The sequence below is a fragment of the Oryzias melastigma genome, linkage group LG16 (assembly GCF_002922805.2).
Source record: "Oryzias melastigma strain HK-1 linkage group LG16, ASM292280v2, whole genome shotgun sequence".
NCBI classification, from domain to species: Eukaryota; Metazoa; Chordata; class Actinopteri; order Beloniformes; family Adrianichthyidae; genus Oryzias; species Oryzias melastigma.
The window spans coordinates 21526001-21543689 of record NC_050527.1 but is presented as its reverse complement, the minus strand read 5'-3'; the positions used below and the strand labels follow the sequence as shown (position 1 = coordinate 21543689).

The following is a 17689-nucleotide window of genomic DNA, read 5'->3' as shown; positions in this document are numbered from 1 at the left end:
TTGTAGCGTTTTTCTCATGATGGATAACATAAATAAGAGAATTAAGCTATAAAATGCATTTCTGAGTTGTTTATTCAAATGATTGTGAATCAGGAACAGAACCAATAATGCAGCTAGAAAAAACTTGTAGGTGTGACTTAGACGATGCATCCACTTGCAGATAAATAGATCCAAGTCTATAAATCTAATTTTGTTGTGGAACCTGTCCAAACTTTTGGTGGTTTATAAGCCAGTAAAAGTCATCAGGAGTCAACCAGCTGGTGAAAAATCAGGTGAAGCCGCTTTTAGCAGAGATGGATCTTCAGATCTTTACCAACTCTTTCTATATCCAAACTCAAAACCTTACTATATTCTGCTGCCTTTGTTTAATGCTGCACTCTTACAGTTTATTTTATTATTATTTAAAAAAAATGCTTTTTAAAGAATTCATTTCCTCTTTCTTGGCATGTTTCCAAAGCTCTTTCTGTAACATCTTTTGCAGCGGAGCATGTACACGAGGTACTTTACACATACTCTTGACTTTACAGAAATATATGACCTAAGAATAGCATCAAAATGATTTTCAGATTTAAACGAACAATGGAGTTCTATTGAGTTAGAAATCAGGCAAAACATTAGTTACAAGATGACTTGTGTGATTCTATGGAGAGTTGCTGTATAGACAGAACCCTGCCGTCATCATAGCGTTTTTCTGTGTGACTGTCTTGTTAAATTCAAGTCTTAAAACTTATTTAAAAAACTCCAAGACGGTGTCTGGAACATCCTTTCAGAGTGGAATAACTACAGTGTGAATTTATGTTAAAAAATAGGTTATTTCAACTGTAAAAAAAACTTTTAAGAACTTGTTGAAATGAGCAAATCTAAAGTTTAAGCTTTACGGTGGTCTTATTTTTTTTATGAGAATTGTGTAATGTATTTGTGTAAATCATCAATGTCCTAAATAGTGCCTCAGATTTTGGACGTCACTCTCTGAGGTGTGTTGAGATCTGATGTCTAACTGAAGCACACTCATTTAAAGATGACACGCGTTCCCGTCGTCTCTCTGTTTGTTGACATTTGCTCAGTTTTGGCGGCCATTTTTAATTCCCAAATTCTGACAACTCCTTTTAACTCTTGTGTTACAGTAAAGCCAAAGCGTCAGCTCCTCCCCCGGACTGGATGGACATACTGATGAATACAAAAGAGAAATGCAGATAATGTGATGGAGAGGCTGACACGGGCATAGAAAGAGAGGAGAACAGAGAGTCTGAGAAGGACTATTTAACAGGATGAGTGATGAATTGATTCTCTAGGATGATTTATTGTGTAGGCATCAATTTGGATGGATGGATGGAAGGAGAGGGAACAGCAGAAAAACAGACCAATGTAAGAAAGAGACTGAGGTGGATGGAAAGCTCTTCTTAATGCAGGAAATCTATAGATTGTTTTATAAAACATTTAAACTGTACTTGTGATTTATTGGAGACTATTATAGAAAATAATATGGAATTTTTAAGGTGATTTATTTGCAAATATGGTAATTTGTTAATAGGGATAAAACGGAAAAATAAATAAAAAGCAGCAACTTTTGTTTGAAATCACTTTGGCTCCTGACTATATTTAGGTTCTTACCTTTTTGAACGCCCTCTTTTAACTGAATCCATAAAAATATTTCAATTAAAAATATGTATTTAAAACAAACCAAAAAAATGACAAATGATTTTATATGGAACAATTTCTTCTAACATTGTGTTTACTGAGTGTGTCAGTGGCTGCTTCTCTGAAACGTTTCAAATTTCAGATTATTTTATTGACATGACATTAAGAACAAGAAAACACGTTTGTTTATTTTGTCGTTTAAATCAACAGAAAGTCAAAAACCTTTCCAGGTTTGCTGTGATCGTGTCTGAGAATCTTTAGGACACTGTCAGAATGAGAGAATGGATGAAAAGGAGGGAGAGTGCCATGCTGGTCCATAAAGATGTGAGCAGAATGCTGCTGAACAGGAGCAGTGATATATAGTTTAGTGAGCAGCGCCGGGTCACCATGAAACCTTTAACATTAATGTCACAGGAGCCGTCTTTCCCAGGGGAGAAGCGTTCCGTTTTACAGCCAAGCGAGTGAGACTGAGAGCGCTGCTGCGTGACAGCTGGAGCCTGGCTGTGCTACTATCCGCGATGCTGCTGATCCCAACACAAAAAAGCCGGCCCCAGGCCACACCGACAGCTGGCGCTTGGAGAGCAGTGGAGGGAAAGTGATAGACAACAGAAAGGAAAGGAGGATGACGGGGTTCATTTGAAGATTTAAAAATGAGACCTGGAAGAGATGCTGATCTTTAAGATATTTGGTTAAAGGGACAAAAATGGAAGAACTCGTGATTGGTGCGAAAGTTGAATCAATTTTTTTTTAAATCCATTGTTTTCTTTTAAAGGTAAGGTTAAAAACTTCATTGGGTTTTAACCTTCTTATCCCATGGACACTTACAAAATAAATAAATATTCAATCAGTATTTAGTACTCTATTTTTGTGGTTTAGTGAGCGTTCAAGGGAGCGTTTCCATTGAGTGTTGGACCATCAAAGTTCCTGCGAGGTGACATAGCTGTACAGTGACAGAGAAGCTCCATCAGCCGACTCAGAAATGGACGGAAAATTAGAAAGATAACCGCGGAGGATAACTATAATCCAGAGCAGATGTTTTTATTATGGGTGAAGGCAGAACAGTCTTTTGTTCTAAATTAAATTGAAAAAAATATTCTTTATGTTGAGCAATACTCCAATGTTCTTCAACAAGCGTTTTACAAAGCAGCATCTGAAGTGTTTTTGATGAGGAAGGATCAGTAATGGATATTCTTCAGCAGCGAGGCTCGGGTGTGACGGGAATGTGTGTGTGTCTCCATAATGGTAGATTCTGTTAGTGTGTCTGGTCCCCAACCCATGTGAATAAGGGGGAATACTTTATGTAAAAAAAATATTATTTTCTACAGGAAGATTGCGGGGGGCAAAGAAGAAAACGGACGAAAAGAGGACAGAACTTTCGGTTTGGATCTTGATTTAAAAAAAAAGCGCTGGTCGGACGCTTGCTGTTGTCCTAAATCTTTCCACCAATCAGGGGTCCATTCCATTTTTCTATGGACGGAGGACCAGAAATTATACCAGTCGGTCCTGCTTAACGGGTCCATTTCGTAGTGGAAACGCTCAAAAGTCCAGTCCTGTCTGGTCTGGTCTGCTCAGTATAAACAAAGCATTTGTGATGAGAATGTGCTGGTTGAGTTGGTTCGGGCATCTGGTCCAGATGCCTCCTGGATGCTTCCCTGGGGAGGTGTTACGGGTATTTGGAGGCCCGGAGGAGACTCAGGACACGCTTAAATATAGCCTGGGAACGCCTCGTGGTCTCCCAGAGGAGGTGGAGGAAGTGGCCGAGGAGAGGGAAGTCTGGACATCTTTGAAGACGAGTGGATAAAAATGGATGAAAATTGTAGCAATCCATGTCATTCATTTTCAAAGGCTGCACTGAGGAAACAGTTCAAAACCACCCATCTTCTGTACTCGCTTAGCCTTGTGTGAGGTCACAGGGCTGCTGGAGCCTATGCAGTTACTGCTGGGTAAAGGTGGAGAACACCTGGAACGGTTCAACAATCCATTACAGGACGACTCAGACGCAGACAACCACACACTCACATTCCCACAGAGGGATATTTACAGTCATTATTTAACCTTTGAAGCGTGTTTTTAGACTGTGTGAGGAAAATGTAAAACCGTATTTCTTCTGTATATCTTAATATTAAGCTTTTTGCTGCAAAAGTTGATAAATAAAAACAAACAAAACCACCAAAGAAATGGATGAAATCTAAAACTCAAAGATCTATAAAAGCTATAGACACATGCATACACTCTGATAATTAAAAAAGTGTTCAGGGTTACCATAAAGACAGATCAAATTATAACTTGAATCACTGGACCTCAACATATGGGCTCCACGACTGACGAACATTGATCCATTCAACAGGCGAGACGCTGAATCTCAATTAAAGCGCTGCTCTGACTGAATGACAGAGCAGCTTTTGCCATCTGCTTCGCTTCACTACAGTGAAAAGGAGCCGGACTCCAACAGTCAACATGGCTGAACTCAATGCAGTTTGAACAGTTGATGTCTGTGGCATTTAGAGCACAATGTTTATAGCTAAATAATAAGTGGAAAAACTCAAACAACCACACAAAGTAACACATCCTAAAAGCAGAAATAGCCTATACCAGGCGTCTGCGACCGGAGGCTCTGAAGCCACATGTTACCTCTCCATTCATTTTAAAAAGTCATTTTAAAGCAAAAAGTAAGTCAGTTAGTAGTAACGCAAAATAAAAGGAAATTAAAATGTCACTCTGAGAGCCATCTGACTACAGCACCCATAATGCTCAAACAACCCATTGAGCGGCTACTTTGTAGTTTAACAATATTTTGTCATTTTTGTGCATAAACATGCACAAAAATATCAATTAAACTTGAGTAAGCAAAACCAGAATTGATACTTGCAGCTCACCAGATTACAATTTAGATCTTCATTTTTTTTTACAAATTTAAGATTTTAAGTGAAAATACAGCATGTATTTTCACTTAAAAATCTCAGATTTAAATTTACTTTGCTAGATTTTCAAATTTCTGGCTTAGGTGCATCACAAATAGTAAAATAAACAGTTTTTTAAATCATTTCGCAAACTACACTATACTATGACATTTGCTGCGAGATGGTCCAATGTGACCCAGGATATCTTTTATTTTGAAAGGAAGTCATGTGAGCCTTTGTTAAAAGCTATTTCATATTTTGAGTTATGTGTAGGTGTAAGTTTACGTTTACTGATGTGTATATCTATCGAAAGGATATTTTGTAGTATTTATATTTGTATTATTTTGTTACTTTTTCTAGTGTTTCTTTTGTGTATACTTTGAGACTACATTAATGTCTAATTGTTTTTGTTTGTTATTGTCTGTTTTATTTTCTTGAATATTTCGACAAACATTGATCCATACAATGTTTAACTTTAATCGGGCATACCACTGGCTGTGTTTTTTGTATTGGTACAAATCCCTCTTTCATAAGCTTAAGGTTTTTGAAAAACTGAAAATCTTTAAATAAAGTTACCTATTTCATATTTTTTTAAAAAGGGCAATTTCCTCTATTTGTTTATGTTTTCTGTGCAAAAAAACAATACCAATTTATATTTATTCTAATAGTGACAGTAAATATCAGTGTTATATTTTCTAAAGGGTGAAGGAAGATTTTCTGGGTCGTGTTCAGGAAGAAATCGACCGAAATATCTCCCTAAGTGTTGCAGGTTGCAGACCCCTGCACTACACCACACTATAAGACTAAACACAAACTTGTGTTCATTTTTATGCTATTGTCTCATAGTGTTATTGTATATTGAGTGCAGTATATGTACATTTGTGCGTCAAATACTGACCTAAAAACAAAATGGTGTTTTGTCTAAACACAGATGCAGTTGATCTGCAAGTTTGCATATATTTTTAACCTGTGATGGTCACAGATTCTGCAGTGGATGATTCGACTGGACACTAACTTCACTTCCAAAGCAAGAGCCAGAATCCCAGCAGCGATCGGAGCAGCACTGGAAGTTCCTGGAAAGTGTGTCACACATCCATCTCCTGTGGTGGTCAGGGTCACCTGTAAACATAGACATGACAGTACATCACACAGAAAGTACCCTTTTATAAACACTATTTTTTTTTTTTTAAGTACAATATGAGCAGTTTCTTTCCCCTGTAATTGCGTGTCAGGGTGATTTTTTAATGATTTGCAAAGCAGCTTGTGACTCATCCAGTTAGCTCCTAACGTGAGGTGGAAGAGGACAGACAGGGGTGATATCGTGGTGATAAAATTGGCCTTTCTGCTTCTGCAGCCTTTACATCTGAACTGGGTTTCCTCGAGGTTTTTCGGTGTTACATCCGCCATCAACACTTCAGCTTCTTCCTCTCTCATTCTCAGCCTCTGCAGCCACCTTGTGCCTCCAATTAACACTTGTTTCTGTATATTTTTTTCCTGTATGCCCAGCAATCGCGGAGGCCATTTGTCAGCCCCTCATTTTATATCACAACTGCTGCTCTTTAACAGCCCGCTCACCAGGTTAAGAGGCGAAACGCGATAAAAACACTAACCAGAGGCTGATAGCCTCCATAGCCGCCGCCTGCTGGAGTGACCGCCATTACTCCTGGACACGCTTCACCAAAATAGGCGGGCTTTCCGCTCTGAGTGATGGCTCCGATGGCGATGGTGTAGATGGAGTTGATGTAACCGTCTGCGCCACAGTGGTCGTCGTACAATCCACCATTGCCTGCAGCCCACACGAAGATGCTGCCCTTCCCGACACGACCCTGAAAACCAAACAAAATACACACTTTTGGAAAAAAAAATAAAATAAAACTCTCCTTTTTTACTGAAGTGTGTTAAGGCTTATTCACAGAGGCTGCAGAGGGAATTCAGTTTGCATCCATTTACCTTAAAAAGAGTAACATAAAGTAAGGAGGTTGTTGAAAGGCCAAGAGAATAATGTTTCTGGCTAAATGTTGAATCAATAACCATTAAAACTCACAGTAGATTGTTGCCGTGGTTACAGAGAGTGAGTGTTTTCAATTGCCTTTAGAGCAAACTCCAAGAACACTGAGAGTGTGTTGATGTGTTTTCCGTGGATTGAAATGATATTTGTCAGATGACTTCTCTATTGAGGCTGTGTGACTCTTTACTTTAGCTCTGAGTGCAGACAGTTAAATAAGCCACTGTTATTCGTGCTAATACCTTCTACTGGATGAACAGTTCCTAGAAAATGTTGATACTAAAGAGCCTCCCTATAATGAAGTACATGAAGTCCTTAAACATCAAACTTTGGAGGAAAAGCGCTAATGAAACTCCTCTTTCGTAGCCTCTGACATTGAGACTGTTTGCTGGACTGGCTGCGGTGTGAAGTCGGAGATGAAAGCTTTGCCTTGTGAGCTCCTAGCCGCAGGGCTCGCTCTGTCAAGAAGTGAGGGCCGTCCATCTCCGCCCCGTTGTCCCTCGGGCCCCAGCTGCAGACGTAGATGTCGATGAAGTGGATGTTGTAGGTCAGGGCTGAGGCCTCCATGGCGTCCGTGACGGGCCCATCCAACAAGCGGATTCCTGGCCGGATCACACCAAAACAGACTTGTGGACACAAGATATCGGTGGTCTTAAAGACAAAGTTTTGACTCGTAATTGTATTTATTTATTTTTTAAATGAACATTTTAAAGTTTAAAGCGAGTGTAGAATTTAAAGTTGACACTAAAAAGAGGTGATAAAATGTGTTTTTTAATTTAAAAAAAGAAAAGTTTCTTGGATATAAATGATTTGTTTGCAGCTAAAAAAATTACAAAATTAAAATAAAGTAAGTTTAATAATGACTTTATCTTTATAACACCTATAAAAATAAGGAAACTTGCAACTAAATGAACTTTACACTTTTTCATATAAAATGGTGATTAAAATCAGTTTTCTGATTGTTCAGTTCATTGATAAAGTTCAGTTTTCAAAAGTTTGTACACATTTAAAAACACATAATTTGTTCGTAAAGAAGGCATTACAATAAAAACGTCTTTAATACTTTGTTAAAGATGAATGCTCTCGTATTTTGTTATAAAAATGAAAATGATTCAAAATAAAAGCTGCAGGTGGAACAGAAACAGCTACACTCTGCAAAGTAAATAGAGGTAAATAAATAAGTAAATAAATCTAGATCTGGTATGCTGTGATTATGTCTTTTTATTATTGTTCATTGATATTTTTTGTGAAGTGGCTTACAGCTCATAGTGAAACAGACTGTGCAACATGAAGCCTCCATCGGGACAAAGATATTACACCAATAAACTTTTATCCTGACTCTCCAGCACCAGTGACTAAAACATTATTTTCATGGCTGTTTAATTGATCATCTTAAAATTTAGTTTCATTTCTAATCCATCTACGAAAAACTGCAAAAAAAAGTTTACACTGTACAAAAATAATTCCATAATATCTGATTTTATCTTAACACAAAATAGATGAACAAATCTTGTAAAAATCATGTTAAGCAGTAAATTTTAAGGACGTTTAAACAGAAAACTTTGGCTAATAGATAGAAATATGACTGTCTCTTAGTAACAAGATCTGGGGTCAGTAACATGAGAGTCTTTGACTCCTCCATTGCCCCTTTTTATCTTTAAGAAAAGTGCTAACAATTTGAATAAATCTTAAATTAGTTAGTTGAGTTTAGCACATTCTAATACATGCTGCATCCTAGAATTTAGTTGTTGTCATAATGAAAGAAAATGTCATGTTTGACTTGGTTTTCTAGAATTTTTAATTTAAAATCTGCTGCAGCAGGAGCATCTTATTTGACACAAAAGGTATTTTATTTTGAACTTGCATTTGCTGCTGCCTAAAGAAAAGATGTTAAAGTTGTTATTTATAGAAAAATATCACACTTTTAAAATTCAATTATTGTAAATATTTCAAAGCTACACTTTACAAAATGAATAGCTAAATTACCATGTAAAAATAAAAAAAACTGCATTTTCTAGAAGAATAAGTGGGATTTAGAGGCTCTCGTGGTCTGTAAGAAACTGGAGCTAACCGCTTTTCTGGTGTTAAAGGTTGCAGACTCCTGCACTAGAGATTTAGAATAACCTTCCATGTGTGTCTTTGCTTGTTCATCACTTATACATCCCACTATGTTTTAGGATTTTGATTTACAGTACTTGTACATAAACATCTCATCCCACTGATGTGCTCACATCCTCTTGAAATGCTCACATTCTTTATTCCAGCTTATTTATCATTAAAGCTCTGAGTGCTTATTTAAAACCTGAAGACTAAATATTACAGCATTACAAAACTCCATCTGAATAACAACTAAGCATTTTGTTTTTATATATATAAAAAAAAAACATTTAAAAAAAAGTTTGGTTTTGTGTCAAGTTGCACTCACCTCCGATCCTAGCATTGAAGGCAATGCCAACACCACAGTAAGAGTTGTTGGCTTCCATGGAAACCTCGCCGGCACACCGGGTTCCATGACTGCAACAGAGGCATGATGAGGATGAAAGTCCAGAGAAAAGCAGAAAAGATAGAAAACTATGTAGTGGATTTAATTGAGGACATTAGAATACCCAGCTCTAAGGGAGAGAAGCGTGTTCCTGTTCATGTGATCATGTAAACGGTAGAAGCTGCTCTTGGTGTTAGTTTGTTCTTTTCTTTATGGGACTGAAATTTTTCTCAAAATTCTGATTTGATCCTCTGATTGATAAAAAAAAAAAAATCAAAGAAAATCGAGCTTTTGCTCAATTAAAGCAATAAACTTTAGGATAAAAAACAAGTTTTGTGCTATTTTGATCTAAAACATGTGTCAAAGTCAATGCCCAGGGGACGAATTCTATCCAGCCCTCCGGATCATTTTATTTTATTGTTATTAATGATGTGATGTTATCTTGAGCTAATTTCTAACTTGTAAAATTTTGACAAAATATGTTTTTATGGAGAGTAAAATATTAAAGGTTATTTAAGGTTTAAGTTGATTTATTCAGGAATAATATTCCTGCCTTTTTATGATTCATAATTATGTTAAAGTTACAGTTTTAAAGTTCTAAAAATTGGCATTCTGCTATAAATAAACAGTCTTCTATTTTTTTTTTTTTATATCTTTAAAAAAAACCTTGTTTATGACCTAAAGTCTACGTTTTGATTTGTTATAGTATTTCTAAAGCTTTTATTTTGAAGGCTAGTGTTTATGTACTTTCATTTACTGTAACTTTTGAACCGTTAACACGATAATTCCAGCAGATTCTGTTGGAATTATCATGTTAATGATTGAAAAGTTACAGTACGTTTAAGATTTTTTTATTTAAGTGTCACTAACGATGCCTCGGGTGTTAAAGAGTTAAAACAAATACGTCTGCCGTTTGAACTTGCAGTAAAAAAATATCAAAACTCAGCCATCACTACCTGTTTTCCTCATCTTTGGTGGGCATGGGATCATGAGACAAACCATGAGAGGCAAGCAAGTCAAAACTGGCAAAGGCCTCCTGTGAGAAACAACAGATGAAATGGCGTTAAAGACGCCGCGGCACTCGGCACAAAGCATCAGAATGACACGACGGGAAATGAGAGAATCCAACAAAAATCTCTCTTAAATTAGTCTGCCAAACATCAGCGACAGACAACAGTCAGTGTCACCGTGAAGATGACTCTGTGCGTGTTCTGAACGCCATCAAAGTGAGCATGTTTAAATGAATTTCCAGATCCAGGAGGAACAGGAGGAGGAGGAGTTGGCTTTATTGAACAAGAACATTCTTTTTTCTCTGCAGTCAAACAATCTGATCTGACACGGAGGAGCTGTTCTCACAGCTTCTACATGACTCAACAAATACAATTGTATATTCCAGGAACACGGATTAACCCCTCCAGAACTGGAGCAGTACTTGATTGGACATGAGATTTTTAAAACCAACAAATTCCGAACAAAAATGAGGAGAAAGATGTTTAAGTGCAAGATATCAGATTATGGGAAACAATTAATTAATACATGTAAAAAAAACTTTAAAACAAAAAAAAGCTCAGACAATATGAACCATATGAACTATAATAATATTGGGAAAAGGTTGTATCAAAAAAAAAAGAAAGTGAAGCCATTTGATGTATTTTTTTAATGTTTCTAATTAATTTAATTCCAATTCATTAAGTGTAAGTTATATAAAAGTGTACTTACAAAATTTTTCTGAAGATCTTTGTTTGTATGATCAACTCCTGAAATGAAACCACACAAAACAAAAACAAAGTTATCTTAGCTTTATGTTCCTTTTCAGCTTAAAAACAAGTGAGACCGGGTCTGCAACCTGCAGCTCCGGAGCCACATGAGGCTGTTTTACCCTCTATTGTGGCTCTCTGGTTGAAGAAAATTAAAATGTTTTTCATTTGAAATGTAAAATACTTCTTGGACTATACGGTGCATTAAGCAAAATTAAACAGTTAGATTAGTTCAACTTCCACTCATTCACAAACAGTTGAAGCACAGTGTGTCAGTGGGGCTCATGACTACAGTACCCATAATTCTCCAACAATCCATCAAGCAGAACAGCTGCTAAGGTTGTACTAAAAATGTAGACAGGTTCTTGAGCGCCGTTTACTGCGTTAGAGGTCAGTGAGCAATAGTAGAATTTACTTGAAGTCTCTTATCTATTTTTTTATTTATTTAATTGTAGTTGATTAGGTGTATGAATTTATGGCTGAGATGCAAACATATGGTTAAATATATATATATTTTTAATCACTGCTTTTATTACACTACCTACTAATGCATTCTATTCATTGAGATCGTTCTATGTGATACAGGATGTCTTTTATTTTGAAGGAAATCATGTGAACTTCAGTCAAAAGTAGTAAACTATTTCATATTAAAAAAAAAAGTTTATGTTTTATATATGCTAAAAAAAACAATAGTTCATTTATATTTATCACAGGAGTATCATCAACAGAAATCTGTTTCATTTTACTAAAGAGGGAAAAAAGACTTTGTGGCTCCGGTTACAGTTGGTGAAAAATCCACTTGATTGTCTCTTGAAGGGTGCAGACCTCTGGGCTAAGACTTGTTGAATGTATTTCTATTGTACAAGTATGGAGAGAAAATAGACTCACCCAGATTTGTGTGTGTGTGTAATTCTTGATTTGTGTGTACCTTTGGATTTTATATAATTCTTGAAAGAAAACTCAGCGTTCTAGCAATATTTAAATGCATCATTTACAGATGAATCTTTTCCTTCTCTAAGATGTAGAAAGTGTCTCACCTCAGATTTGTGCTTAAAAAAGGTTTTGTGCGTGCGTAACAAGCAATTCGTGCAGAATTTTTACAGATTTGTGCATAATTCAGTTTCAAGCTGTTGTTAATTTGTGCATGTGTAAGTTGTATTTTTTTTTTAGAATTTTATGATTTTTGTACTGTTTTCTGCTACAAAATATATTGAATGAGTTATAAATTGAGAATTACGTACGCACAAATCCAAAGTTATGCACAAATCCAGAATTACACACGCACAAATCAGGAAGTACACATACACAAATCAGGTTGAGACTATTTTCTCTCCACATATATGAGAATATAATATTAACCATACAAAATATATATTTTCGTTTAAATGTTTTTTTTTTAACTATTTCTGCATAACTTTTGATCCATGAGTGGAATCTGAAAACTCAGTTTAAAAATAAAGTCTATAAAAGTCCATAAAAGTTCAAAGTTACGTTCAATAAATCAGGTAGAAACTTCCAAATCGGATTTGAGGTATTTACAGAAAATATCTCAAGAGATGCTTCATGCTAAAACGCAAGGATTCATGCCATGTTTGACGTGTCTTTAAGGATGCCTAAGTGCTCTTTAGAGTCATTACGTTCCGTGGAGCAACCAGAGCAAAGCTTTTTCCAGTCATTTAAGCTTGCTGTGTGGAAGACAGGTTATTAAAATTTTGAATTTTGAGTGCCCTGCTAATTGGTGTAATTAGAGATTATAACATAGTCTGTTTTTTTTTTCAAAGGAAGTTTTGTGAGAAGTTTTGCTTTGACTTACTGCTTAAGATTGAATGAACAAATAGGGACTAAGGGAAAAGTAATCTAAGTCGGCCTCATACTGAATCAATTCATGCAGTCCTTCCTGTCACTTATTTTTATTTCCTCTCGCTCTACAACTTCCAAGCATCTTTTCATCATCCTGTCTTTCCACATCACTTCTCTGGTTTCCCTCTTCACTTGAGCCACCGCTGCTTCCATCTTTGGTGCAGCGAGGCTCCTGCGGTCCCAGTGAGAAACAAACGAATGAGGGCCCCAGGAGGGCCGCACCGGCTCTGCCGCACATCACTCACTCTCTGTCTCAGAATAACACACACACACACACACAGGACCTGCCAGTCTTTGTCCCATGCAAGGACTGCCTCGGGGTTGCTATGGCAACCAGAGGAAGGTTTCACTCTCCTTCCCTGATTGTGTGGAGCTCAGGTGGGATGGCGCCCCGGGTGAGTGAAACCTCGCTGGAGTCTGCCACATTGTACCATGCTGCGCCGCACCACAACAAAGGCGCCGGCGTGCAAATGCAGATTTTTCATTTCCCTCGTTCAGCTCTTCCATACGACATTTTCTCATCAAGCATCAGATTTTTGCTACTTGTGCTGCAGGCAGGTTTGGTTCAATGGTGGACATTTAACTAATTTCATCTTATCTTTTGGAAGGGCATCACATTGGAGTTAACTCCACAATTATATACCTTACAGAAGTTGCAGATCAAAGTTTGAGCTGCTCTACAAAGCTTTTACATTACATTTGTCACAAAGCTTGAAGTAAAGTAATCAAAGCTAAAGCAAACGCAAAAAGCCAAAAGTGACTTTAGTGAGTTATTAATCAAGAACTTTTGGACAGTTGAAAGCTATGCAGTGACAGAACTGCATATGCTATGGACTGTTGCACGTTCCATCTGTGTCATGCCTTAGTCACAACTGCTCCTATGGGTGGATAAGGAAGTGAAGGGAAGAATGAGCAAATTTGTAAGGTGTGTGCAGGTGGCCAGAAGGAAATTTTAAGATTGTAGCCACTTGGTGAGCAAGTAGTTCATGCACTTTTTTTTTTTTTTTGCATGGTGCAGGTGTCAGCTTGTAGTAAACACTTAAGCATGTCATAAAATGGTGATGGACCCAAAATGCAGGAGACCAGATGAGGTAGCAGAAAAGTAAAACATTGAATAAACTATAAAAGTTGCATTACGTATAATAATGCTAGTGTGAATGCTTTTTGCTGAAAGTAGTCGTTGAAGATGCTGAAGCTTTTTGCTGAAAATGGTGATACAATTTACATTAATTGCTGAAGGGATTTGCTGAAAATGCAAAAGCTATTTGCATAATGTTAAATTTGCTAAAAGACTGAAAATTTTATTAAAGAACTATGAAAGAGCGCTGAAGTAAACCTAAATTTCTGAAAATTTGTAGTAAAATTGCTTAAAAATCCTCATTACATGCCAAGTTTGCAAAAATATTTAGTGTGTTGCTTAAATATCAGATAAACTCCAAATTAGCCCCCAAAAAACTCAGTAGATGCCAAATTAGCCCAAAAAAAGCTAGCTTGTTGCTTAAATACCAGCTAAACTCCAAAATAGCCAAAAATTCCTGAGTAAACTTAGTCAAAAATGTTAGCATGTTGTTAAAATAGAAGCCATACTCTAAATTAGCATATGAAAACCTCAGTAAATAATAAATTAGCCAAAAACGTTACCATGTTGCTGCGATATTAGCTAAACTCTAAATTAACATATAGAAAACATTAGTAGATGCCAAATAAGTAACTGATTAAGCTAAACTCCAAAATATCCTAAAATTCATCAGTAAACTAAATTAATCAAAAATGTTGTGTGTACCATAAATACAAGTAGTAATGTCCTGAACAAGCTGAACGATTTGATACTAAGATTGCGGAAATCACTGAAAGTGTGATTGAGTTTTTAATGTGCCAAAAAACGTACAGAAAGAAGCAGGAGAATCTCTTTTGTGTGAATGCTTACTAAGCATCAGAGATCACTGGTGGCAGTCTAGTGACGGGTGGCAGAACGATAATCGACTAATGGGAGGGTCTCCACGATCCCCAAAATCCTCTGATAATTGGTGTCCCATGATACATTGGTGGCATTTGGCGGTCCTACTACCACCATCTGATTGTCAGGAATCGTACAGTAGCAGCATGGAGACTCAACGAGGGCTATTGACATGGACCTGGCGAGGACCAGACGTCAATCTGGTGATCACGGCCATGGTGGGGAGATAGCATTGATGCTGCGCAAAACTCATCATGGCGTTGATAGAACCTCAACAACTCTAAGACCTGCGTGTTTACGAATTGCGGTTGATGCTGAGAAGAATACAAGGAAGACAGAACATTGTGCTTTCTTGGGAGGCATGTTGTCTAAAAATGTGTAAATTGACAAAATTATACTTTATGCTCATAATCTGAGTTGTGAATGACCAGTGGTGCAGAATGGCTCACTTTTGTATACCTTGGTCTACCGGGTACTTGTCAACGAGAGATATTTACACAATGTCCAATCAGAGCTGCTGTCATCCTGTAGCCGCCGAGCCAGTTTTGTAATAGTTTTATCCTCAATGTCATTCATGACCACGCCAACGATTTTCAAAAAAAAAAAAAAAAAATGAGCGGCGGGATGAAATCTTGAAGTCTCTGTGATGCTTCCCCATTGGTGGCAGTTGTATTTGTGACCGCAGCATTATCATCTGCTTACCCCATCTGTGAGGCATTCAGTACAGAGCCAATACATGAACTAGGGACGTCCCGATCTGATCGAAAACCGGGCCCGACCACGTGGTTGATGACTTGATCGATATCAGATGTTGTCCCCCGATCAGGATCGGATATTTAATTTATTCTTATTATGATCAGTGCTTATATTTCACTCTTATTATTCCGGATAATTCCCTACTAGAAGTCTGCTTGTCATTAACAGATCCCAAAATGTCACTGCCATAAAACGCAGCAGAAAACGGCAGCAGTTTAAACAGGAGGCTAACAAAAACAATTCAATCAAGCTAGCTAGATGTTCACAGATTCAGACTTCCGGGATCAATAACTCTTCTAAAAACGCTTTAAACTGACAGAAAGTGTTTCTATTGGTTTCTCTTAATGTAAACAATAGCCTATAAAGACATTTCAACAGAAAAAGACAGAGTTTTTGTTTGTGTTTAATGTTAAGCTCTTTGTGCTGCTAACTGTGCTAAGCTTAGTGCTAGCTCCATGTTTAACTCCTTAGGACACAAGCTGTTCTTTGATAATCCTGTTTTATTTATCTGAGAAATAAAAGTTAAGAAAATTAACAGAAAATGTGGTGTCTTAAGAGCTTAAAAAAGAATCACATAATCTAAAAAAATAAAATAAAATAATAAACGTGAGATTAGCTAGTCATGAACACATCAAATTCATTCTAAAACAGTCATCATTCATTTTTAAGAATTTTAAATGAGGACAGGAATCACATTTGGTTAAAAATGTTCAAAAGCTCTAAAGATGTTAAAGCTAAAGTCACTAAACTTTCTCACATGACAAATTATCACTTATATAACGATAAAATACTTATTTTTTTTCCTAGTTTAGATTTGCTCCATTTGTAGTTGTTTATTAAAGCTACTTCACAGAAGTGTTTTATTTAAGTTTTTAATGATAAAAGAATGTTAATGAAATATAAATAAGGGAAAACACAAATCTGTTTATTCAATTTGTTCATGTTTTAAATGTGTTACAAAAGTAAGGAATTGGAACTCGGTATCGACAAATACACAAAATCGAATGATTCAGAATTGGATCGGGCCCAGAAAAACCTGATCGGGACATAACTAACGTGTACCTTACTAATGACTGGGGGACACCGTACGATAGCATCACCTGTTTGTTACAAGTATGTTTAACTTACATTATCCTAACAAATACTTCCTGAACCACTCGGCACACATGCTAATGGTACGTTCCATTTCATGATGTCCCTTAAGATGGCCACATGAGCCTCAAGAGAAATACGACCTTCCATGGGCTCGGACGGGTCGACCCCAAACGGTTCGTGTGACTAAAGCATAAGGTGAATCCAACAGTTTGATTAAAGCTGGTACAGGCGAAATGATGCTAGCTTGTCTTTGGGTCAACTTGAGCACCAAAACACTTGAGCATTTTCAAGGATTATCACAGTGGAAAAGTGAATTCAGCCACAAAAACAACATGCTGCCACGAGTACAGTTCTAAACACACTTAGATACAGTCCAAGCTCTTCCGAGTGTGAAAGTAGAAAGCTGCATCCCACAGTCAGATGGAACACTGTAGGTGGCGGAGCCAATGCAAAACCTTCTATGAATACAAATGCTTTGAACCTGGCTGACCCCGTCGGGATTGTGATTGTGCAGGTGTGTGTGCATTTTGCTCCCCGCTTGCGTGTCAGCGTTCAGCTGCAGCAGCTGCACTCTATCTCCGTGCTCCTGCAGCATTCACGTCGGTCCTCTGGGTCAAACACAAACAAATCAGACATCGAGATGTGTTGGAGGCCATTTTGAGCTGACGGCGAGTCGTGCGGCGGCAGAGAAAATAAGCCTACATCACATCAGAGGAGCCTGCCGCTGCACCTGATCCTCCTCCCACCATCCCCCGAGCTAACTTTTGCAGTTCTATCAAAAAGTTACTGTAAAAAGATTGAATCAACAGGCTGCTAAATAATGATGATAAAGACTTTAAATTGCAAGCAACAGCATTTTTCAAATCTATAAATGGCTCCCATAGATACCAATAGATCCCTCAACTATTAATTCTTGACCGGCAGACTTAGTACAGTTTCAATAGCTTTTAATAAAAGTTAAACATTTAGTTTGGGTTTCTGTCACACAGAGACTGAAACCGTCCAAACAGCCAGAACAAATCCTGCGGTTCCAGCTGCTCCTTGTTTGGGAATGCTGTTTCCAGAAACAAACTCAGGAATACTGAAAAAAAGGAGAGAGACACTACACCACCTTTACCCAGGAGGCCTTTGTGCTGCTTCATCGTCTGTGTTTCTTCAGATTTTGCACTGAAATGTTTTACTTCTGATACTGGTATAACAAAGTGACAAAAAAAAAAACCCACAAAAACCCTTTTTATT

General features: G+C 37.2%; 1 protein-coding gene across 1 annotated transcript in view; it reads right to left on the bottom strand.

The window, feature by feature from the left end:
* The window catches only part of LOC112143846 (furin-like protease kpc-1), a 216519-nt gene that overhangs the window by 84769 nt on the left and 114061 nt on the right, over positions 1-17689 (bottom strand). The window contains exons 7-12 of the mRNA XM_024268057.1: positions 10745-10782; positions 9982-10061; positions 8969-9057; positions 6973-7145; positions 6149-6364; positions 5554-5657 (exon numbers count right to left, since the gene is read on the bottom strand). Of these exons, the coding sequence (XP_024123825.1) occupies positions 5554-5657; positions 6149-6364; positions 6973-7145; positions 8969-9057; positions 9982-10061; positions 10745-10782 (700 nt within the window). The remainder of the gene's footprint in view (positions 1-5553; positions 5658-6148; positions 6365-6972; positions 7146-8968; positions 9058-9981; positions 10062-10744; positions 10783-17689) is intronic.